The sequence below is a fragment of the Balearica regulorum genome, chromosome 4 (assembly GCF_011004875.1).
Source record: "Balearica regulorum gibbericeps isolate bBalReg1 chromosome 4, bBalReg1.pri, whole genome shotgun sequence".
NCBI classification, from domain to species: Eukaryota; Metazoa; Chordata; class Aves; order Gruiformes; family Gruidae; genus Balearica; species Balearica regulorum.
In genome coordinates this window covers 16,218,768-16,244,261 of record NC_046187.1, presented here as the reverse complement: position 1 = coordinate 16,244,261, position 25,494 = coordinate 16,218,768, and the positions used below count along the sequence as shown (strand labels likewise).

The 25,494-nt window shown below is 40.4% G+C and overlaps 2 protein-coding genes across 7 annotated transcripts in view; one reads left to right on the top strand and one right to left on the bottom strand.

Moving 5' to 3' along the window:
• Positions 1 to 13,897, top strand: part of NR3C2 (nuclear receptor subfamily 3 group C member 2) — a 218,241-nt gene extending 204,344 nt beyond the window's left edge. For 3 of the 4 annotated variants that reach the window (XM_075751262.1, XM_075751263.1, XM_075751261.1), the window contains 2 exons: positions 498 to 655; positions 10,206 to 13,897. In XM_075751262.1, the coding sequence (XP_075607377.1) occupies positions 498 to 655; positions 10,206 to 10,361 (314 nt within the window). In that variant the 3' untranslated portion in view covers positions 10,362 to 13,897. The remainder of the gene's footprint in view (positions 1 to 497; positions 656 to 10,205) is intronic. The other variant, XM_075751264.1, reaches the window with a different exon arrangement.
• A 4,222-nt stretch (positions 13,898 to 18,119) lies between these two features.
• ARHGAP10 (Rho GTPase activating protein 10) overlaps positions 18,120 to 25,494 on the bottom strand; it is a 153,551-nt gene continuing 146,176 nt past the window's right edge. For all 3 annotated transcript variants that reach the window (XM_075751268.1, XM_075751269.1, XM_075751267.1), the window contains one exon: positions 18,120 to 18,917. In XM_075751268.1, coding sequence (XP_075607383.1) covers positions 18,829 to 18,917 — 89 coding nt within the window. In that variant the 3' untranslated portion in view covers positions 18,120 to 18,828. The remainder of the gene's footprint in view (positions 18,918 to 25,494) is intronic.

Genomic DNA, 25,494 nt, shown 5'->3' with positions numbered 1-25,494 from the left:
TACTAACATTCAAAGAAATTTTAGATGTTACTTGATGGCATAAAAATGTGTCACTTGTTCTAGCATTTCTGCACGTAACAGCTGTAATTCTGTACCTTCCCCTCCTCTGCCGAGTGTGGGGAATCGTTCAAGAATGATAAATCACATCTTCACCTTCTAAAAAAATATCCTTGATTCATCTGCCTTTTTTTTGGTTTGTTTTTTGTGGTTGGGTTGTATTAAAAACAGTTGCAGCATGAGGATAGCATGTGTTGTACTTCTGAGATGTTATCTTGTCTTCTGTCACAGCTTCTGCAATCGCAAATCTGGAGAGGATGCTCGAATCACTTGAAAATCTGTATGATGTTGTTGATTCTTTACCAGTGTCTGTAAAATGATGGACTTTGCTTAAAAGTTTAATTCTTTCATCCATTAAATAGTGTAACATTTTAAGTATGCACATCAAAAGAATAAGCAATACAGTTAATATTAATATAAGACTGTCTTTTCAATGACAGTTCCCAAGGATGGTCTCAAAAGCCAAGCTGCATTTGAAGAAATGAGGGCAAATTACATTAAAGAACTAAAGAAGATGGTAACTAAATGTCCAAGTAACTCTGGGCAAAGCTGGCAGAGATTCTACCAACTGACTAAACTTCTTGACTCCATGCATGATGTAAGTATAACTCCTCAGGGAGCGCAGACAAGTTAAGCAAAAATCTCTCCATTAAGGTAAACCATTAGTCTTTAATTGTGCTAACTAACAGGGAGAAAAAAAAATTAAATTCTTTTTTAAAGGAACATCTGAGAGAAGTTGTTAGCAGATGAATTTAAGGACAAGTGCCAAGTAAAATAAGAAAATAGAAGTCATTAAGGGCTGGGTCCTGCTGCCTTCTCCTGTGTTAAATGATAGTGTGTTCCTCCAATGATTCACTTAAGGTCAGTAGAGCCATTAGTGGGGTCAGAGGCTCTTCAGCAGAGGCGATGTCAGCTGTGACCCTAAGTTAGACACAGCGCGAGTGCGCCACGCAGAGCATCCCCTGAGTCGCTTCTCAATGAAAGGTGCTGGATTAGTGTGTCGTGCATCTAATGTGCCTGATGTGCTAATAAATGTTGAATTAATTTGGTGATCTTTTACAGCTGGGACTGTAATAATGATGACATTAAAAGATGTATTAAGACCTTAGAGCCATCTCAGGTATTTGAAGCTTTATTTGAGCTTTTCAAGTATAAGATTCACTGTATTGTTAGGTTACTTCTATCACCCTGTCTCATTCCAGTGCAAGGTGTTTGTTTTACATGTCTCAGGTGTGAGACGTGATGAATGACATGGGAAACTAAAAATTTAGTCCCACAGCACCCAGGCTGTTGGTACCTCAGCCCAGAGTGACTCTGAAGGGTTGTGGTAGGTGCCTAGTGCACGGGACCAGCTTGCGATTTCAGAAGGGGTATCCATAACATTGAGCTGTTGAGTTGGGAGAACCCAGTTCTAGCCAGTAAAAATGGTAAGTGCAGAGACTTACCTGTCCGGATGCTTAGAGCAGCAGTGGGATTGTATCTCCGTGCTCTCTGTAATGGAGCCTGGAGTCCCCGCAGAGAAAGCCGGTGACCCAGCTGTAGTGGTGTCCTCAAGTTGAGGGGTTTTCCCCAGTGCCCCCAAGAGTGCCCTGGGCACCATCCCTTTGCCTTCTCTGAAGCTGTGCCGCGGTGCAGCAAGTGCTGGGAGGCTCGTGGGGCCAGTGAGAGCGACCTTTAGTCATGTTTGGGTACAAGAGAGGGGTCCCGTGAGCAGTGGCTGAAGCCCAGTGGCGCATGCCGATCACCTCCCAGTAAAAACTGGTAAACTGGTCCTACTCCATCCTGGGTGGGCAGGGAAGTAACTTTGCTGCGTGAAGAACCTACAGCACTTGCTTTCGGAGCCTGCATATAAATGTACTTCTTTGTACTCAAATTTCATTTTTGTAGAGACAGTACAGTACAGTGCACTTGAGGTCAAATCTGTATAAGAGCCTGAGGTCTGTTTACAGAATGTACATATGGAATTATTTTTCAAATACTGTTCTGTTGTTCATTAAAACATTGCAAATCTTAGTGGGAGGCAGGGAGAGTATTATTAGTACTGCAGTAATAGCTTATTCTTCAGAGATCGGGTTTCACTTGCTCCGTGCCAGCAAAGGAAGTTGTAGTGTTTTAGTGGAAAGAAAGGGGATGGGTGATAAAATCATTTGCAAGATATTCACATCTGAACCTCAGGGCAGCATAACAAACCCCTGCATTTATGGAGTTTTCTAATCCTCTTCAGAATAGGCAGTGTCTACGATTTGTTATTTAAATGGGTGTGTTTGTGTGGTTAAGGTGACTGGATGACGGACTCGCGCTTATTGAGAATGCTACCGTGTCCTACAGACATTTTCCAAAACACAGCATTAACCACTGGGAGCTGAACTAACCAGAGGAAGCAGGCTGCTCTAGCATTTTATTTAATTTTTAATTAAGCTATTTTTACATTACTTTTGTTTTAATAGAGCACTTTCTTACAAAGGACTTTTTAAAGAAAGTCCCATTGTCAGCATTCTCAGTTAAAGGCTGGTTGTCTGCACAACAGTGCTTCCTTTCAGAGACGATACTGGAGACTTGTTCGACAAAGGCACTCGTTTATTTTTTTCTCTTTAAAACTGATTTTTTCTTTTCGGTTTTTGAAATCCGTCAGAATAAATTTAGAGTGGTGATAATATTAATAAGAAATGAGAATTACTCTTCTCCCCCCACTGCCTGTGTTAGTGCAGAATTTCTCCGTTCTATCCATGTAAATGCAAATTTTCTGCTAGATTCCTTTAGTATAGGAGGAACACTTTTTCAGCTCTCACCTATGTATTTTTAACTTACTCCATTATACTTTGAGAGGATCAGGATATATTTGGTGCTGAGTGGTCTAACTGGAGCTGAGGCCCCACGTTTACCTGCTGCTGTAGCCATGGCGTTGGCACTTGCAGCACAAGCCTGAAGGGACTGGTGCAGAATTCATGCTTATTCAGCCCTCCTGCTGCCTCCAGCTTTTCCATCAGAGCAAAGCAGCATCTTGTCATTCGTGGAGTTCGCTTTACCTGAGTGTAACCGTAAACAAATAAAAAAAATAGTGCTCCTTTGCACCTTCACACTTGCTTTCATCGACCTCATTTTTAAGTAGTCTTTGTGAGGACTATGTGAAATAAAGCGCATGGGAATATCAAATTACAGTCTGCTTGGCTTACATAATATGAGGAAGGAAAAAAAAACCCCAACAAGATGGTTTTACATTGCTCAGTATACTAAATCGTTCATCCACACAGTGAACATATGTGCAGGTAGAAAAGTGCCGAGGTGAGGAAAAGAGAAATTTTCAAGAAGGCCAGGTAGGCATTTAAGTATTTGAAAAAATCAGCAACTTTATTTAATGATCCATAAAGCCTCAAAGCACCAAAAGCGCAACCAAAAAATAAGAGATTGAAACCCATCCAGAGCAGACAAGATAAACACAGTTTCGCACACGTGTGTACACACACCTGCACTCGCCCTTAGGAGCGTGCCTGCAGCCTGCCGTGTCGCTTGCGTCACTGCTGCCATGCACCAAAATGCTCTTTATTTGCATGATGCTGTGTGGAAGCAGTGGTTGCTGATACAGCAGGCACTGGCTGGCAGCATCAGTCTGGCTACACAGCACACCCTTCCTCTCCCTCGGGACGAGACGACAAGGAGGAGTAGGTTGTTGCCGTTTACTTGCTATTGTGCTGTGGCTCAGCCTTGCTTGTGTGGATGGACCCCAGCGTGGGTATCTTCTGGAAGCGCTGAGGGCAGCGACGTAATCAAGGTATTTCCTTCTTGTAGGGATTGTATTTCTACTGCTGGGGCTGGCCTGCACGCATCATTTCACGAAGCAGCGTTTTGTGTTGAGAACCATAGCGTAGCAAGGACAGCTGACCTCTCTACCCAGGACATAAAGGTTTTGGTCTTGTGCCCATGAATGGCCATGGGCATTTCACGGAGAGATGCATACACAGCACTTGGATGTAGGTGAACTGCATTATGTGATCAGACAAACGGCATGCAGGAACATTAGAAACAGATGTACTACACATGGTATCAAAAACTTCATTTGGATCCTCTTCAACATCTCCTGTTGGCTTTGGCAGGAAGGGTTGTATCTTGCATGGCAAGCCTCATTTCATATAGAGAGCGTAGTGTATGGTTAGGCGGTTTGCAGAACAAAAGCTGAATTTGGTTTCAATCTGGCTGATACTAAACAGACTTTGAGTTAAGAGAGCTTTTGTTTCAATGCCATGACATTAAACCCTAATGTGAACCTTCCCCTTGTCTTGGCAAGGCAGAGCACTGTCATTTGCTTGTTGATATTTTCTGCCAAACAAAAATAAATTCTTTAAGGCTCATGCTGCTGAATAATTAATTTTTTATGGTTTCTGAAGGGAATACTTTATAGCTGAGGTGGATCTTTCCATAGGCTGAGAGTGCCAGGATTATGCTCGCTGAAGAAGCTGACAGTGGGAAGAAGGGCACGGATCCTCGAGGGGCAAGTTTGCAAGGCACGCTGCGGTGGATGCAAATGTGCCTCTGCAGGTGCTTAATCCCACAAACACGAAGCCACAGATGAGCCCCTCAGCTGTTGCCAGCACCTTTGGGTGCACTTAGTCCTGCTACTGATCTGCCAAAGTTGTGTCCCACAGCTGATGAGCTGTTCGGAGCCTTGCTTTAGTCCCACTGCCTGAATTCTCAGAGTAGGCATTTTCTCTGTTTACTCAGAGGCTAGATCCAGTCCCTACTCCCCATGTGGCCCCTGCAAAAGCAGCAGTGATGTAAGAGCGTGCATGGGTGTGTGTTGCAGCAGCTAATACGTATCTGTCATGTGAGAAACCAATTCCCAGCTCTCTAATGTAGACAGGGGCTACTCTGAGGGTCGTCTTGCTCAGTTTGTGATGGTTGGATCTCTTCTCCTTCACGTTAATAGGTGTTTGTTGGAGGAGGGCAGAACCCCACTACTGTCGACAGAAGAGCAAGGGAGACTTGGCTCAAAATTTACACTGGCCAGAGGCTGAGGATGCTTCATTGGTGTGTGATACTGTGGGTTTGCGTGCATCCTCCAAGCGTACGAAATGAGTTCAACTCAGGTTCCTCCATGTCATGTCCAGGTGTCAAGTGCTGTGGTTTCAGTGTGCACGTTTATGAAGAAAACCCAAAGAAATGAGTGCAGTTACTAAATCAGATACGTGCACCTGTCCAGGCAGTTCCACATCTGCTCTGGTCAGGTACTGTTGGTGCCTGATCTGTATCCATTTTATCCACCTTTTACTCCTTGCTAGCATGAGGTAAATACACTGCATAGGTGTAATCAGAGGCTTCATCCCTTGGTCTTACCTTGTTTTCCCCATGTTTGTGGGAGGATTTCACAAGCAGGTAGGAATTAGCCAGTGTGGCACCAAAACAAGAGGCAAAGATACTGCTGCTCAGCTGATGGGCAGCAGCTTGTCCTTTCAGGGTGCAGGTAGTCACCAAGGCTGCGCAGTTGCGTCGTATAGAGCCGCAAGGTTGTCTCCTCCCAACACACACCTGCGCCATGCTCTGTAGGAAATGGGCAGAGACCCATTCCTGAAAGGGACAGAGAAAATTTTTGGAGTGTCATTTTTACATGAGAGCACTGAGGTTTCTGACAGTAATAGCTGTAGCTAATAATGGGAAGAAATTACTCAGCATTGTGTTGTTACCCTACTGCTGTCTTAATTGCTGTATCAGTAGGCTTAATTGCAAAGATGCTCCAGGTAGAGAAGTGACTGTGGGCTTTCATATCACACTCGGAGGTTGTGAGAGATTTTCAAGTCAGAAAACTACCAGAGCACAGAAATCTGCACCCTTGCAAATCAGACTGTTCTTACCGTTTCGGGAAATAAAAGGGCATAGTGAGATTGCCAAACTAAAATAAATTCTTTTTGCTGTAAAAATTCTGCAAGTGCTCGAAGGTCACTGTGACTGTATTAACTTCAGGGACTTCATTAAATGATTCATTTTTTTTAATTATGAAGAACAGTATGGGTGAAAAAGTCCATTTTATGGAAACCCCACCCTAATAACAGAAAATGATGTCTGATTAATACTCCTATTTCTCAGAGGTGCTTAATACAGCATACAAATGCAAAGATTGATTAAGTAAAAAATCTCAGAATTACTAAGACTGTTGTAGCCCTGACAATGTTTAAACGCAGCACGCTCTCTGTAGGACAGTGATGAGAGAAAGCTTTATCATCAATGACGGAAGTGGTGAAGGGTTATAGCTAACAGCTGATCCACTTTCCGGCAGAAGAGCTGTCATGTCTTACAGCAGTCTGGGTGACACAGATGTGATGTTTCTGACCTGTGCGTCTCCATCCCCGCAACCCAGTTCATATTAATTTATTTGGAGGCTGCCGTCTCCATCCCAGGATACCCAGGACCCGGCCGGGCAAAGCCCGGCACTGCCTGCTGGGAGCTCCCAGCCCTGGCCGCAGCCCGATTCCCCAGCGTGCAGAGGGAGGCTTGCGATGCAGACAAAGGTACCGAGCCGTGTTTTAGTGTCAGCTCCAAAGAGAGTTGAACAACTACCTGCTAAAGTGGAAAGAACGATGTCCTGGTTGCATCCTGAGGAAATGGGAATTATTTTAGTTGTGGCCTTAACTGCACTGTCCACTAAGGTGTAACTCTTCAGAAAGTGCTGCGGTGGCTGAAATATTTGGAGATTGTAAAAGTAAACACGTTTCTAGTCACCGTTACGCTGCTTGTGAAAACAGTGGTGCTTTCATTCACACTGCTTAATTAGAGTTGCCTTTCACGCTGCTGTACTGGAGGAGGTGTCAGCATTTCCAATATAAACTACCAGCAGTAGAGGGTAAAAGTGATCAGGTAGAATGTAGTCAGGAGTTCTTCAAGCACAGGGGTTTTACAAGGCTTTGAAGAACAATCAGAAGCGTATTTGATCTAGAAAATGCGTCAGCCAAATTTAGAGGTGCTGGAGAGATTGTGTTACCTCACTAATTTAGAGACCGCTTGTAACCTTTGGTGTATCAGTCACTGTCACTGCAGTGACAGAGCTTGTGTCTTACAGAAGAAAGCAAACTTTTTCATTTCCTCACTGAAGAGGGAACTTGTCTTTTAAAGCAGAAGACTAGCTAAATCATTTACCTGTTATAAATCAAATTCATATCAGATGAATGCTGCTTAGGATGCAGAGGCAGGTATGCAAATTTCAAAATTAACATTGCCTGTGGAACCTGAATTTTTCATCCCTTCAGTGCATCTTCATGCCAAGGCTGCTGGGGGGAACGGTACCTCTGAAAAAGTATGAGAACTGCAGAAAAGAGCACGCTTTGTGGCTTAGTTCTCCGTCTTGCAGCCTTCTCTAGGTGACCTTATCACATCATTTATATTTTAGTACCTCTGAGTTGGCCTTCGATTCCCCCACATGCATGCCATTTTTAAATTAGTGCTAGAAATACCTCCCTGGCCCCCAAAGCCACACAGCTTTTAAGGTTGCAGTTACACAGATACTGACTGTAGTCAGTTCCTTGTGACACATGCAGTGTGCTTCTTAATACTCCCATTTTCTTACAGTAAGTAAGTGGTTGATTGGTGTCAAGTATGTTAAAGTTGATAACTTTGATAACAAAAGTTTTAGCAGACTAAATAGGTATATAATAATATATATTATTCTTAAGGTTCCAAACGCAAGTATTACATGATAAGGGGTTCTAGGTATTTTCTTTGAAATCGCTGCGTAAACTTAACCTTTCTTCTCCTCTGTGGTGAAACTCATAACGTGCTATGTTATGGTAGTATCTATGTTCTTCCCCCGCTGGACTGCTAGCTCATTTATTGTATAGAGTATGCTGTCTTCACGGATGTTGTTATTTTTCATTTCCCCTTTTGTCCACACATTCACCAGACATACGTACGCACATGATGCCACTAAAAGCTGGCTAAGCAGGCAGAATTAAGGTTCCACATAGGCTTTTCTGTGGCACCAATCTTGCTGCGTTCAGAGGCTTCGCACGAGTGTGCTGAGGCAGGAATTAGCTTGAATTGCTCAGGAGGTGAGCCACCCGCACAGGTGGCAGGGTGACAGAGATCACACACACCCCCCCACACCCCCCCACCCACACCCAGTGATACTAAACTACTCGTGTTCAAGTTTAGGTAAAGCCGTACGTTCATCAGGGCATTATCACAGTTGTGGGGTGCAAGGCTTAGTTTGCTTAGGTGCTGGTATTTGATGACACAGGAAGGCAGGAGATAGTGGCGATTATACCAAGAGACAGTTTCCTTTGCTTTGTTTGGGTTATGTTTGGCGTATTTTTGGTACACAGTATATGCAGAAACAACCTCCTCTTAATGGGTAAAGTAAATCTTTGAACGTCAGCATTTTTCCCTTGAAAACCAAATTATATCTATGCTACTTATTTAGCATGCATCTGTTTAATTAATTAGCATTGGCTCATGACATGCCAGATCATCGGAAATGAACTAAGCAAGGGCAGACAGGCTCACGTAGTGCTCAATAGCAGAAAGTCGTGTGTTCGAGTGATCTCAGCACTTCTCTGTGTTGTTCATAAATTGGTTTTATGTTTGCAAGAACAACTGTGAAAGTCCTGAAAATAAGTAATAAGGTACAGTGCTACAGCATGCTAGTCTGTTGCTGCCTGTATTCTTTTTTTTTTAATTTCCTTTTCCACCTTGCAGAAGTATACTTTTATTTACTCTTCAACAGGGGCTTTACTGCAGAGTGCACCTCTAAAGAATTGTAACAAACTTGTATTTGGTAAACTAAACAAGCAGAAAGGGTTTAAGTCCTTTGCAAGGACATAAGGCACCAAGATTAAGCTGTGCCTAATTTTTGAATTTTTAAACAGCAGAGGCTGTAGTTTTTCTTCAGTTGCAGGAACGCAGGAATTTGGTGAACTGCAGTGGAGAATAATACAGTAACTGAAACCTGACACGCTTCATTCACGGGTGTCTCAGAAGACTTGCGTTTGTCTTAAAGGAAAGATCACGAGGGGTCCAACATGTAAGGCTTTAGGAGATTTATTTAGATCACAGCAACCAAAAAAAAAAAAAAAATCTAGTTTTGAAAGAATGTTCCCTTAGTATCAAAGATCACAAATAAGTGCGCATAGGTTGAGCCATGAGATTGCTTTGTCGTGTTTCTAATCATTAAAATAGAAGCAATTACCCGGGCAGTGATGCTGGAAGAGGTCTTCTCATCTTCACAGTTCTCTCACTCTAACAGCATGTTGTTTTATAGCAAAGATAAGTTGCAGTTTGCAATTTTGTGTGGAGAAAATAGCACAAAACAAGAGACAAAACAAATTAAAGCGCTCAAAAGCCAAAATTAATGTTCATTCTTGCGGCGTGATTAAGTTTCCCATAACTTGTAGACCAAAATGAAACTCTGTAACTGACAAATGAGAAAAACAAAACTTGAGACAAGGTAGAAGTCAGACTAAATTTATTGGTGCTTTGAAGACACATGGAATTTTTTTCCCGTGGAGCAAAAAGCTGATGGTACCTGTGTGCCACTTAGTCCTTCAGTTTGCGTTCCTGTCGGGGCTGGGGGGGGGGGGTGTTTAAAAAAAAAAATTAAATCTGCATTTATATATAGAAATGCTTTGCCAGATGAACAATTTCATATGGACTGTGATGCTATAAAACCTGAAATGCGACAGCGTGACCGAGCATTCGTGTTGAGCTAAAAACATCAGCTGCTCTGGCAGTTGTAGGTTGCGGCCTCTGGAGAATGTGCTGAAGTTAACCAAATAATCTGATTTAATGAACGTGTATCCAGCTGAAATTTAGAGATACAGCAGTTTATGGCTGATCTTTTCCCTCTGGGCAGGTGGTTTTATTTTCACAGACACAGAGTACCTATGGTTTTCATGGTGGCCAGTTGCCTCTTAGAGAAATGAGAAGTGTGGTTACACTGAAAAAAAGTCCAATCTGTGGTATCTTGGTTTCTCCTAGTTAGCTGATTTTTAACCAGTTAAGTAGTACGCTGGGATTCGAGTTCTTTTGTTGCTTTTTAACCCCTGCAAATGGACTGCCAAGTCAGAGTAAGATGCCATTTCTTGGTAGTAATCCATTATCAATAAGCTGTTGTTTGCATGTGAAATTCTGGGGGTTTTTTTTCCTAAAAAGTGTTTCTTTCTGTATTTCAGCTTGTTAGTGACTTATTGGAATTCTGTTTCTACACCTTCCGAGAGTCTCAGGCACTGAAAGTAGAGTTTCCAGCCATGCTGGTGGAAATCATCAGTGACCAGCTACCAAAGGTGGAATCTGGGAATGCCAAGCCCCTGTACTTTCACAGGAAGTGATAGAAAATGTCTTAAATGGAAGAACTTTGCCTTAAGTTTCCCTGTGTTATTCCACACCCATGAAGGACCCAAGAAACCATATTTTAAACATGCTATTTACACTTGTTCAGCAGTCTCTGAATAGTCTAAAATCATATGAAGGGTTTGGGGAATGGAAAGCACTTGACTTGGATTTGGCAAGACCTAGATGTTTGGAAATTACCCCATAACCCTAAAACACTTAGAAAATGTTCCTGTTCCTCTGGATGAAAAGCCATATCTAGTCAATAACTCTTTGATTTTGATATTTTAACAGATGGAGTTTTAAATATGCCATGTAGTTTCTGGTATTGTTTGCTTGTTTTGAAAGGGTTCGAGAAGTAACGAGAACTTTTTAAAGCTTACCCTTGGTTTGCACATAAAACGTAAAGTCAATATGGGGCATTAATATTCTTTTCTTGTAAAAAAAAAACAAACAAAAACAAACAAAACCTATATATATACACACACATATATACACACACACACACAAAAACCCTAATGTGTAAAGTAATAACAGAACATTTGGTGTGGAATACTCTGTTATCCCCACCTGTGGCATTTGTTATCCCATGTTATCCCATCATAGATGATATACACTGTGTGAAGTGTCCATTTACTATTTAATTAAAAAGGATAAGATGTGAAAACAAATGCCCTGGTATCAATTTATAGTATCTATTGTGCTGGCTTTACAAATAATTTTTTGCAGTCTTTTGCTGTACTGTACATTGCTGTATGTATAAATTGTGAAGGACCTGAAATAAGGTGTAAGGAACTTTTGTAAATGAGACAAAAAAAAAAAATCTTTAATGGTTAATAGGATGAATGGGAAAGTATTTTTGAAAGAACTCTATTTTGCTGGAGACTATTTAAGTACTATCTTTGTCTAAACAAACAAGGTAATTTTTTTGTAAAGTGAAATGTTCTGCATGCATAATGAACCGTTTACAGTGTATTTAAGAAAGGGAAAGCTGTGCCTTTTTTAGCATCATATCTAATTTACCATCCTACAGTATCTGTTGTAAATAACCACACTTAACCTTTTCAGTTGTATTTAAGCCTTTCTATTTTCCTCTATATTTTTCTCCCTTTTGTCTCGCTTGCAAGCGTACGTGACTGGAGCACATCTTGGAAACCCTGCTTCATATTTCTGTAGGAGACTACACTATGTTGTGTTTGCCACTTTACGAAGGTTTCATTTAACAAGACAAATTACAGTCTCTCCAAAGCTTATGCCAGCTTAATGATAGAGTGAGTTCTTGCCCTCTATTCCCTTCCTCTCTCAGGGGAACAGGGCTGAATAAGCTGTTGAATGATTTTTCTTTTTTTATTAAGGTTTTCCCAGATTGTTTGTTCTTCCTTTGAATACTGGATACATAAAACATCGTAAAAGGTCAGATTATTATTTCAGATGAAGGAGAGCGATTTCTGATTGTGATGAAGGGAACATGCAGATCATTACAGTAGGTACATCGAACAGACTCGTACTGGTGAGAGGGATGGTGAGGTACTGATAGGGCAGATTAGCTGAGTAGAATTTTTAGCGATAAACTCAAACCGCATGTAATTTTGTAAGCATTTTTGTAATAATCAGAATACATCTGAGAAGACAAATGTTCGCACTACAAGTTCAACTCAGTTGGTCTGATTTTGTCTCAAAAATGTTTTCTCTAGAATAAGACTGCAAAGAAAAACTTTTTGAGGTGATTTTCACTATTTCACAATTTATAAGCAAATACAAAATTTTGGAGTAGAATAGAGGACAGGTGAACTTTTCTGAGGCTCAACTGTTGCTACCATACGCTCATGTTTAAATAGAATAGTTTTTCAGAGTCCTGATCTATAGTGTTCTCTCTGGGTGCCACTGGTATTTTTGAGCTCTAGTTTGTCCCTTGGGCCGGTCAGAATGTAGCATTTCTTTTAAATGATGGGTGAATTAAGAATTCTACACCCTTTCTGAGTCCAAATTTTGAGGTGCGCTTTGGTGCACTGAAGACAGTCAGTGCTACTTGTCTTTTTAAATGACACCTGCCTTATGCAATGGGTAATCTGTAAAGACTGTATTCAGAGAGGTTTTTTTATATATAAATATATACATACATATATTATTTGCATTTTGGAAGTCTAATTCATAGGCAGATCTCTAAATACTGACCTGCACAGCAATATGAAAGCCAAACTTCCAATGTGAGACACACAGCATGCAGACTGGTTGTTTACAGTAAAGACACAGTCATACATCCATCTTTTCATTTACATTTTTTTTTTTAAAAGTCTAAAATAGAAAATTTTAAAGCCAGGTTCTGGGTGAATACAGTCTGCAGCAGCTTTTTATATTAACAAAGTTACTGCCTCCTTTCTGTCTCAGAGTAACTTTGCTTGATTAAAATAGCAAAGCCATATTCTACACTTCACTGTTAAATGCCTGTCCCAGTCCAAATCGTTGTCTGTTTGCTCCTATTTTTGTACCTTATTACTTTTAATCTTGGTTTGGTACAATTCATAATTCACAGAAACTTCATATAATTAAACACACTAAATTAGTTTTAAAAAGCAATTTATATCTTTATGCAAAAACGTATGTCTGTCTTTGCAAACAACTGTAAGCAGATTATAATAAATCCTTTACTTTAATCACTTGTTGTTTATGAAACCATTCATTGATTATTATTTTTTGCTAGAGATCATTGAAGTAATAGATACAATTGGATATAGATGTTGTAAGAGGCAGTATTCTCTTATCAAGGACACTTAAGCAGAATAGCCATCACTTTTTTAATCTAAACCTGTGTACAGCAAAAAAAACCAAACAACCCTAGTTTTTAGCTACTGGGCAGTTACGTTCTTTTGAATTTGTTTAGAATGAAATAGGCATTTGTCTCCTGCAAAATACAAGACAAACTACAACACCTTTTAGAAGTGGGCTTCTGTTCATTGAGCTAAATTATTTTGTTGTAAGAAGGATCGGGGATATACAGCAAGAGCATTGTATACACAGTTAAAAATGTAAAATAGTGTTCATGTACTGCAGTGGGTATTTCAGGAATACTACACATCATGCAACTGAGCAGTTGCACAAAATAAAATAGAAAAAAACTAAAGTTTGCAATATCAAAATCTTATTAAAAAGATACTTTACAATCAATAATGCAAAAAGCTAATTCACAGGGTGGTGTTTTTCACTGACTTGTTTAAACATTTATGAAATTAAACAATTCTACAGTTAATGCACTTTTAATTGTTTATTAAAGATTTGACTTTTTCTTTTTTTAGAGCAATGTTTTCAGCTGGAGGTCAATGACTTGATAAGATAGACAGCAGTTCTGAGGCCAGGAAGCTCAGAGGAATGTTTAAGAATTCTTGGAGTTTAAATAGATTCCTGGATGAAAAATAAAAGCAGCCAGCAGTATGGTGTAAACAGTAAAATCTATGCATAATGATGCATTTATAATTAGGGGTTTGCTTCTGTATGTTTAAAGCTTTTTAAATAAATAGAAAATATTGTTTGGTCTTTATGTTAATGTCTGAAAGTACCTATTTTTCTTTTTTCTTTTTTTTAATACAAATTGTACAAATATACATGAATTAAACTGGTTTGATTGCAAGTACTTCTTGCATTTTAATCTCAGATAGGTGCTGGGGCAGTGATATCCTTAGAGACAAGCTTCCGTGCATCTAGAAACAATATTAAACAACATAAAGTAACTAACACTGTAAAAGAACATCTGTCTTCATACAGCTAGAGATTTGGTTTTACCAACCTCTATTACTTTGGGTGACACAGCACATACAGCAGCTTCAGCCAGAGAGCAGCTACTCATTCTGTAGAATGAGGAATCCCAAGCCAAGAGGAATTTGGTTCACCTAACCTGGATAACTCTGCTTGGCAGATGACGTGCTCACACTGTTAGCGGTACAAGCTCCATCCCGCTCCAAGAAACTATCCCAGCAACCTTCAACAGCCCGGCAAGTCTGGCTTCCAGTTTCAGTTAACCCAGAGCTGCTGTACCCATTGACCAAGGTCAGAATTTCTCTCACGGAAACAGGGATTCACTATTTTATATACACAAGGTCTCCCCAGTGACTAAATCAAACTGCCTTCTCGGTGTCAGGTCTTGTCCAATTATAATTATAGTAAGATAGTTAGACGGGGAAACACACCTCTTGCTACCCTGGTTTGTTCTGTGCACCGTCTTATCTCAAAAATTCACTGTTCTGCACAAAGCTAGGTCCATGGTGTGACACCACCATGTAATTGCATTTTGGGTCTTTAATAACAAGTTACACAAACTTTTTATTGCCAAAAAATCCTTGCACCTGCCTTCTCTTTGCTGAATTGTCAGAAGGAAAGAATAGTAGAGGATCAGCAGTGTTAAGAAAAATTTCCCATATGTTTACAAGCAGATGTATCTGTCATATGCTGTTCTAGAAATAAGAAAATGCTATCACTACTTAAAAACACAACAAAACTTGTAATCTGACCTCAAGCTGGGACACTGCTTTCTTTCAGGTATCTAGAGACTGGGAGTTTGAGGTGTACACTATTACTAAGCTAGAAAGGAGTGACAAAATGCCCTTTCATTTCAAAGACCTCACTAGGTAAAACATGCCATAAGTTTTTTAAAAGAACACTTGTAGATGTTGCTAGGGTGAAGTTTATTTGGTGCTTACCTCTGGTTACTGCAAGCACAGATGAGGTCACACTGTTGAACTCTGCTGTAGAAAACTACGTCCAAGGCACATGCAGCTTAAAAGGTGCCACTCCAGTGAAGACTTCCAGTTAGCCTGCGTTTAGCACTGGTGCATTTACAGCCTGCATAAGCCCTCTGTCAGCAACGGATGGACTTTCCTCTTTAAATTGCAAACCAGGTAAGAACTGTGAAATGGGTTAAGAGAGAAAAAAACAAGGAGCAGAGCATGGAGAAAGGCAAGTTTCTGCCAGTCTCTTTTCCATGATACAATTACAGAGCCTGAGCTAGCAAAAGCTGTAAGCAATGTAGCAGGAAGACTTCTTTGCATCACAGGGCAGCTAAATCAGCCAATGAAATTCTTCTTTCACTCCTGATGCAAGACTGGGCATCAGAAGGAAACCTGCCATGAAGATCAGCTAGGACAATGATTAACAACATTCAGCAGCCTGAAAACCCCTGGGGTTTTTCACCCAGCAGAGTGAAAATGCTGCCCAGCCGAGGCGTAGAACTGCGCACTGTCCGGTGACTAACACAGACTGTAAATTCCTACTATCCCAGCTAGTCAGAGCCTCAGCTTTTCCATTAATTAGTCAGCAAACACACATTTGACCTTAATCCCCAGGCTGAGGGATTCAATCTCTGGCCCCACAGCAATGGCCAGGCAAATGCCATTTTGCATAAAGCGTACAAAAATGGGGAAGTTTTTTTTTTCCCCCTAATTCACCCTCTCTTTCATCCCATGTCATGTATTCACTACCACAAGTCTCAGCTTTTAAAAACGGACAAGTAGGTGCCCCTGTGCACAGTAACCAGTGCAGGGGAAGGGAGGGGGAACCCAACCTGAGGACTGAGCTGAACCTGTCACCCACAGCTGTGACACGAGAGCAGTTCCCCAGGAGAGGATAGAGTCCAGCCAGGCCCATAGAGAACAACCACTCCTGCTGCCAGGCCACAAGAGAACAGCCCTGTGACCAACTTTCTCCACAACTGACTCCCCGTCCTCCTTCCCACCTCAAGTTAACAGTGCATCACTCTGCGCAAATCTACCAAACCACAGAAAAGGGGGCCAACTTTCTTTTGTGATTTTTAATTTTTAGCATCCTTTAATCTCTACTTCTGAAGTCAGTACAAGGGCATTGTTTACAGCACTGTTCAGCAGTGAGGATGGAGAATGAGATGTGCCATGGCTACTTGGCTGTGCAAGTCTGGTACTCGGCATTACTATGACCGGGCTGATGTGGAAACCTGTATGGTGGGGTAGCAGTTACCACAACTACATTCCTAAGAGGCAGTGTGGTTAGCCTGAAAGCCAGATCTGATCTGGCTCAGCTCACATCACTGCCTTTAGACAATGTCTAGGATGTGAGAAAGTTTAGATTAGTATTACCTCTGCTCAGTTATCATTTCTCAGTAGAAAAGTTTTCATCTTGTTTGGGTTCTGCGTGGCTCCAGAAGTAACAGGAGTCTCAAAACATCTCACCTAAAGGCAAACGGTCACAGGACTGGATGGAAGAGACACTAAGTCCTTTATTCCTTCTCAATATATCTGCCTTTTTAAACCACCTCAGTTAAAAGAAAAAAAAAAAACAAAAACCACAAAATCACAAAACAAAAAAAAAAACCCACCACAGAGTTAGAACTGAGAAACACATTGAGAATTTTGGAAGACAGCAGCCAGAACAAGATCAAACATGAACTGCACATTTAAAACAACAAAACAAATGGAAGCGACTTACAAAGCTTGTAAGCTTCAAGTTATCACAGCTTCCCTATCTGACATGCCAGCATACCTAGCTGCCACACCTTTGGCTAATACCAAAGATTTACATTCTCCCTCTTCCTTCAACATTTTCCACCAACTGGTAGCTATGAAAACTGAGTCTGGCCACACAAACACCATGCTGTCTCTAGAATGACTCCTACGGCCACAAATGAGTTCACAGAGCTGCGGGCGACACGATACCCAGCCAGAACAGTGCTTTGCCATGTCAACAAATCTGAGTAAGGAAATCTGCAATCTCTCGCTGTATGCAGTGGTGCAACTACTTCCTTAATACTGAGTCAAGGAGCAGATTAAAGAACTCGGATCTCCTTCACAGAAATCCAAAAGTCACCTTCAGTGTTTGGGTCACTCAGCCACTATGCCAAGACAAGAATTGCCTAAAAGCTCCATGGCAGAGAGTCACTGCTCAAATACCACAAGAATATACCAAATGAAACTCCTCTGAGCTACGAGGTTTAATGCTGGAGAGCTGTACTGACTTGGCCCACCATTGCCCCATCTGGAAATGATTCCTGCATACTTCAATGGTCTACGCAGTCTGGGCAAAGGAACAAAATAATGGTATAGAGTTAAATATTAAGGGGGGGAGAAAAGCCATCCCAAACTTAAGGCAGCATTAACCATTAACTGGTTTACTAATCACATTAGTTAGAAAAACTTGCAAGCAAAGTGTATCTGCAGTAAATGACTCAAAATCCACGGAGTTCAAAGTAACAAATAGGTGAGCCTGTATTAGCATGTCATCCTGTCACATTTTCCTCCATCCTCTCCACTGCCTCCCAGAGGGTCTGACTTGAAGGAGAAGAAAAAAGATTAATTTTTTTTTTTAATCACAAGGCACAGATTTATACACCACAAGATTCTGGAAGCTGTTTCTATGACCACAGATAACTCTCTTACTACTCAAATAATTCTACAAATTATGAAGCAGCTACTTGAGGATTCTGATACTATGAACTATCATTAAGACCTTACAACTGACAATTACAGGGGAAGAAGAAAGGGAAACTCAAAGAGGAACTAGACAGACAGACAACAGATAAAATGCAAGACGCCTCCAAGATGCACAAGGATCAAAGCCAGAGATTCTCTTTTCCTTTTGGCTCGAGCTTGCAGAGTTGCCTATTTTAAGAGAGGAAAGTTCCCCATCCATTTTGGAGCCTGCTTGAGGCTGACTGCATACAGCTGCCAATAATTATTTCACATCGTAACTTACAGAACCAGAGCAATATATTCTCCAACATAGGAATGACTTAGGTCAAATAGCAAACAACATTTTATTTCATTTACAGTGGTATTTTAAGTAGCAAAGGAACCGTGGCATATAGGAACCTGTAATAAAAGTTCATGTGTCTTATCTTTATAAAATAACTGAAATCACACACACAACATGAACGAATGTGTTCTTTGAAGACATTTGAAAAATGTCATGTCTTGATACCTATTATTTTACTTACTGGTGTCTGTTCCATACGGTCTATTCCACTTTGAAATATAATTTAATTATCAGCATGATAGCTTTTTAAAATCCAACAGTATTTTCCAAACCCAAATCATATTCTATTAAAAATGCTGGTTATCGATGCATAATCTCCAGGACACTAAGTTTATAAAAATCATCTTCAACCGATAGCTGAGTCACAGATCAACCAAACATTTGCCTTAAAATGCTAGTTATCTTGCAAACAAACATACCACTATTGCTCTTTACATCTGAAAAAAGCACCCCATTAAAAAATTAACCTATCCCTCCATCCCCCTTTCTTGTCCCCCCCACCCATTCCAACCTTTAAAGAATCTTTTTTTTTGTAATTCATATTTGGCAACACATAATGTCTTTAATACACATTAGGATCTTCAACCCATAGTGAGGCTCTTCGTTGATTAAAAGCAGTCACAAAAGTAGAGAGAAGTGACTATAACAAAAATCCATGGATACCATGTACACCTTCTTGGCGTTCAATACACAAAGCTATAAAAACTGAACGTAATTTTGTGGAATAAGTCCTCTCTTGCCATTTAGCGTGCCTTCTAGCCATCCTGGTTCTCTGGAAAATTGCACTGCAAAAGAAAAGGAAAAAAATTATTGCATCTTTTTATGCTTGAATTAGTACTTTTAGCTTTAGCTCCGTAACACCAGGCAAAGCATCCATAAAAATATCCAGTCTTCTGCAACAACCTGTTTAAGAACCTGGTTAGGAAAGATGAAGAGGATGATTAACTGAAATACGTGCATAATCTAGGTGCTTGAACTATCTTCTGCAAAGTATACATGGTGAAATAGCTTTTAGGCGCAGACGACTTCATTAAGGAAACAGTTAATGGAACTTAGGATGAGTTTATAAAATAGAAAATCTAGACGCCTTTGGGGAGAAGTTAGAATTCGTATCAAACAGTGGGAAGCCCTTTCAGTAGCTGGGGGCAAAGCAATACCAAAAGCCTGTCTTGAACAGAGGTGATGAATCTGGAAGCTCAGAGCCCCAGAAAAAATGGCAGAGGACCGTACTCTGCATGAAAAGTAAGCGTGCAAAGGATTACAGGGGAAATAGAAATGAGTCAGATCTCACTCTGAGCATCATCTCTTCACAGAGTAGAGCTGCTATTGGAAGAGACCAATGGCCTCTGAATCATTCTTCAGGTTAAATCCTCTCTCTGAAATTCAAATACATCGTGCTATTCACAAAACACAAAGGAAAGGCTTGAACGATACGCCTTGTTCCTTATTGCCATCCTAAGTGCTTACCCACTGCTGACCCCAAAGTTTATGCAAGAGTATCCATGAATCTGAAGTAAGAAAAATTTCAGCTCAGACTCTAAACGTCCAAGTGACTCTGTGAGCAACAGAATTAATGAAATCTGGCTTCCTATATCTATTTTGACTAAAAAGCAGCAGACTGGAAAACAGACTTAAAAGTCCTCAAATTCCCCTATCAAATTTCTTATAAGAATATGAGACAGGTAAATACTTACCTATGTAACTGTAAAATCCCACACTTAACAACCTACGATACTCTCTAGCATGTTAATTTATCCTCACAGTGCTTCTGAGACAGACATTATTTAGGGAAGAGATCAGACAAATGCTGAAACATGCTGCCAGCCATGTCAGTGCTTTATTTAAAACACATTAACACATCGGGGAATGTGATATTTGTAGCCTTCCACAAATCCAGGAAATAACAGTTAAGATAGAGCAACATGTTAAGTCTCACTTTCAAAAGCATTGTAAGGCTCTAAATTTGAGCACTTAAACATACTTTCCCCTAGTTTTTTCCTTGTGTCCTGTCATTGTCAGACAGTGAAGCTAGAGGCTGGGCTCAGAAAACACAGTTTAAACAGCAATACCTCCAAGGAATCCAGAAAACAAAACTGCTTTCAAATGATACTGATAGTTTAGATTCAGATCAGAAGTCTGGGCTTATATTTATAATGAATATGCTTGACAGAAAGATTCCAAAGGAAAAAAAATACATAGAAAATTACCTTGTAGGATCTCTGTGCACACAGTAACTTACATTACTATTACTAATTAGCAGGCCCTCCTCTCCCTTTGTCATTTTTATTCCACAATTACAGAGTACAGATGCATTTGAAACTGCATCACTGACACCACCACAAACCTCCCTCCAGAAGCTCCACCACAGCGGCTGGCTGCAGTTCTACCCTTTCCAGCAAATACGCCAGCAGCTCGAGCGGGCAGCCAAACCTGTCCCTGAAGTCTCCCATACCGCATATCTGTATTACACAAAACAAACTCCAAAAAATGACAGATTAGGAAGAAAAACAACTAGAAAACCTGGAAGTAGGGAATTTTTACTTGTCCTGTGGAGCTCAACCTCAATTTACATTAGAGAGAGGATAGATATTACTGGCATGTGAGCGTGAGGTATCAAAGGTCTGTTCAAAACGAGGGCAGCCCTCATCTGAGGGGATCGCACTGAAATTTAAATTAACCAAAAATTTACCCTGGGGAGGAAACACTCAAAACTATGCTCAATCACTTGGCTCAACACAACAGCAAATTTCAAAAGAAATCTTTTCTAAACAAGTTTGATAACATAATACTGAACTCTGCACACTGCAGCACACTCAGAGATAACGCGTGATGGCCAAACAATTGTACTTGAGTGAAAAATACCATTTTCACCCCAGAAGACTAGACATGGATGGCACAACTGAGCTCTGTGGTTAGGAAATTAAATATTGTACGTGTACATTACACAGCTCAGGGCCTCGTTATTTGCTAGCAGAAGTTTCTTGTAGACTCTATGAAGATTGACGAAAGAATTAGCACTCAGATTACACATAAAATCAGCATTTCTAGAGATCAGGGTTTTTTTAAAGAAGTAATTCTTAATATTCAGCAGCTGTGACGACTGTCACGTTAGGTAAGACTTCTGCTCCCATTCAAATCACCTTACGCTTGAAGGGTTAAGATACTCACATACATCCCTGACTTCTTCGGTAGGCAAATGATATTAATGGGGAAGCTGTCCAAACGTAAAGCTGCTTTAAGCTCTAATGATCCTGTTTTCTTTGCTAATCCATTTCCAAAGTTTAGTGTAGAACAGCATTCATTTAAAATAAAAAACACTTCACCACACAAAAGACATTTTGCTATCATGCACAGCTCTTCTTAAACCCAGGACACGGCTATTTCTGAAAAAAATATCCTACTCAAGAGAAGATGTTCCATAGTGTCCCCTTTCTGTCATTTCTTCTCTGTCAACGATTACAGTTCTTAGCACTTGCTCAGGCCTGCCTCATTTAAAAATACCTTGCTGCAGAAATCACACATTTGGCCTTAAAACTACAACTCATTATTGGACCAAGCATCCCACAGGACTAAATCTTATGTTGGCTAGGGACAGGAGGGGAAAATACTTGTGGTGTAAAAGATACAGAGCAGAGAACTAAAAATGAAATATTTTCAACAAGGTTTAACAAGTGTATAGCAAGACTGTGCAACAAAGCCAATCAAAGAACCACCACCAAAAGCCATCAGCTCTTAAGACAGTGGAAATAGCAGTAAAGTTGATAGCCCAGAGTGGGATGGCAGCTTCCTCAATACCTGCTGCACGGCCACTTCAGTACTCTAACTCTAGTGGGGGCAAAGCGTTGAGAAGGAGGGTATCTGACCATCAGTATGATGGCAAGCGCTACGGAACAATCGCCCCAACTCAAATGGACAAAATCAATAAACTTTCAACTCGCAATGAGATCTCAAAGTAAAAGGTTTTCTGATTTCATCTAATCAAGAAACACAGTAAGGTCAACTTAGCATTTGCAGCATTTCTTCTTTTCTGTATTCTCCATAGGAAATAGCTTCAATATTGCCAATGTTATGACTATCCAACTGCAAATACACAGGATTTGCAAGCAGCTCTTCCCAGAGACCCAACACGATAAGCAGACCTTGTTCTGCTTTGGCAGCTCAAAAGCTTCACAGGGCTCAACTACAAATGAAACATTTCCACAGTGGTATTAGTTCATTGCCTATGTGCCGCTAACTTTAGCAGGACTGAATCAGACACAGATTCGCACTGATTTCCACACTTGTGTGGAAACTAGCTGTTTCGGGAGGAAACCGAAATGGGGAAGGCTATCTAACATGCATGGTGCCTGGCACAAGAGGGCCTCCCTTTCTGATGGACTACTTTACCAAAGTAATGACCCCAACGAGCTACATAAATGAAGATTGTGTTTGGTAGGCAACAGAAATCTCACTGCTAGAACCACTACAGCACCAGAATACACTTCCACAGAACTCAATCACAACAGCTAATTTTTCACCAAGAAATTAAATTAAAGCAACAAAATGTGCTTGCATGCTCTCTGTGTTTAGAAATCCCTGTGGGCTTTTAAAGCAATCTCTATGGCTAAAGTAGACCGCAGAAATACACAAATGTTTAGCATGCTTAGGGTTAGCGTGGAATTTCAAATTTAAAAACTTGCTGTTTCCCTTAAGTATGTTGTGAGAAGCACAATTATCCTGTGGAGAGGACACAGGACTAAGAGTCAAGAGGTCTGCTTCCTGACTCTGCTAAAGATTTACTGTGCAACCACAAATAAACCAGTCTGCCTGTAAGGGCTCAGGCTTGCGAACAAAAGCAAACACACTGATACACCATGACAAATTAGCAAAGGTGGAATTGAGCTTGCAGACTGAGACTTCCCTGTATAGAAGTGTCTAAGCTGCTATTAGAGCTGGTTGAGATCTAGTCAATACAATGAATAGAGTGCCCAAAGAATAATTTGGCTCACTCTAAAATAGAGGCAAGTGGTTTGTCACCTGCGTTGCTGCCAAGTTCCCTGTGCTATAAGTTGGTGACCTGTGTGTAGACCTTGAGACTTGGGGTCTTTCTCCTGAGTTGATTGCCATCACACCTGACAGCTGAACATCTGACAGTCCCACACACGCACCAGCTACAAGGTAAAACGCATCATTTAACATCTTCCATGTTAACATTTCTGTTCCGGAGACCACTGCCTCCACAACACTGTTGGCAGGAGCAAAGTCAGACTCGTTAAGGTCAAACTGCTTTTAGTACCTTTTCAAAACTTCTAGCAAAGCCAGTAGGAATTTGGTAGTGCTCATCTGGTACTTTTTATTGGTGAAGAGATTGTAACTTTCAGCAGCAGCTTGAGGTAACTACCTCCAAATGGCATGGAAGTATCTGAAAAGGAGAACATCTGTCCACAGCCTGTACACTCAGTTTCTCCAGGTGTAAAATGGAGATAATTAATGCACATGAATGTTTCCAAGTGCTCTGAAATCCACAGACAAAAGGTGCCCGAAGAATTAGCTTTATCCTCATTTTTACCTCAACAAAAGATTTATTTGCACATACAGTGCAATACAGTATATTGGGAATACTACTCTTCATTTGTCAGTACCACAAAGAAAGACAGTCCAGAAGCCATAGCATGACTAAGAGGAAAGAGAGGACCTTGGAGTCAAAACCAGGGACATTAACTAAGGCTGGCACTTTTTTACACTAGGAAAGAGAGAGATGGATGACAATGGCTGCGTGAACATGGCTTTTGTGTCCTACTATGCTTGGTAGGGACAATCAGTGCCACACCTTTCCCAAAGAAAATTACTGTAACAAAACACTTTCACAGTTTTCCCCATATTTTCTCTCCCCTAAAACCTGAATTTAAAAATTGTAAAAAGCTTTGATGAGAGCTATCTTGACAAGTTTTCAGGAAGCCTTCCTGCTAGCAATACTGCCAAGGAATTTTGTTGTGTAAACACCATTTACCCTATCTAAAACACTCCTCCCTAGTGAAATTCCCATTTACTGACTTCTAAGCAGTCTCTTTCAAGAACCAGAAATTTAATAACACTTGGCTTCAAGGATGGCAAGGTTTCAATGCCAGGCAGTCTGATTATTCTTTCCATGATTATTGGGAATATCTGCTTCAACAACAACAACAAAAATATACAGCCAGCATACGTGTCTCTCAATCTCAGATCATACTCTGCTTCTTCCCATATGTGCCCTTATCCAGCTGCAAACTCTTCAAGCTTTGCCTCTAACCACTTGAATTATATTGTTATGTGCTGTCAATAATATAGCCTGTAACAACTGGGAAATGAAAATATTGGCACATCCTAAGGTAAATTGAATTGAATATTTTTTTAAAAAAATCCAGTGGATATTGTTCAGATTACATTATTCATTTTCTTACACAATTCAATTAAATAGAAAATTTTGCCTTTTTTTTTAACTTACCAGATGGCACCTTAGCATTTATATTCTACGACACTTTAATAGAAAGACTGTGGGATTCAGCACAATGTACGTGCAATACTGAAAACACCTGAATATGCAAACGTTCAGACTCTATGCAGATTCCTATCAGGTGATGTAAAGCTTAATTTAAAATATTAGTAAATCTAACCTTGTCAGCCTGAGACACAAACAGATATTTTTTTCCCCGTTTAGAAACAGGAAATGGAGACAGGAGTAAAGGTTAAACTCTTACCTTCTTGCACCAATATTACATTTAGCAGCTGTGACAGGTGCAAGCCTGTACTGCACTAAATGCCATTATCCTGTCTCAGGCTACAGCAGCCAGAAAGATTCATCCAGGATAATAACAGGTTAAGACAGAACTGCTGCAATCAACATCTATGGACAATGAGAGACAAAACAGAAGACGACCAGGGAAGGGAAATGAAAAACAGAAGGAAACAAAGCAGAAAAGAGAGTGAAGAGAAAGGAAAAAACTCAACAAATAGTGAGAGGTGAAAGAGAGGATTAGAGAAGTGAGACAGGCAGGGTGGAGAGAGACGGATAAAACCTTCACTAATGGAAGCAGCACTTTTTAGTAGACATTAATTTAACAGTTACTTTAATGGTTGATACTAGCTGTATGTCAACTTGATTGATGCATTGTCACTTTGATAGTTAAGGTTATTGGTGGAGCTGCAGAATTGATGTATTATTACTTTAATTCTTCATTTGGGGACTTTATTAGGGCATATGGGAATTTAAATTGAGTAACTAAAGAACCTGAATTGATTCACTGGAATCTGATCCCAGCATAGACACAAGGGTGCCTAGCACAAAAAAGAAAAGGCCTATGGGAAGGCATTTCAGAGGTTTCAAATATGGAGACTGGGCTGCAC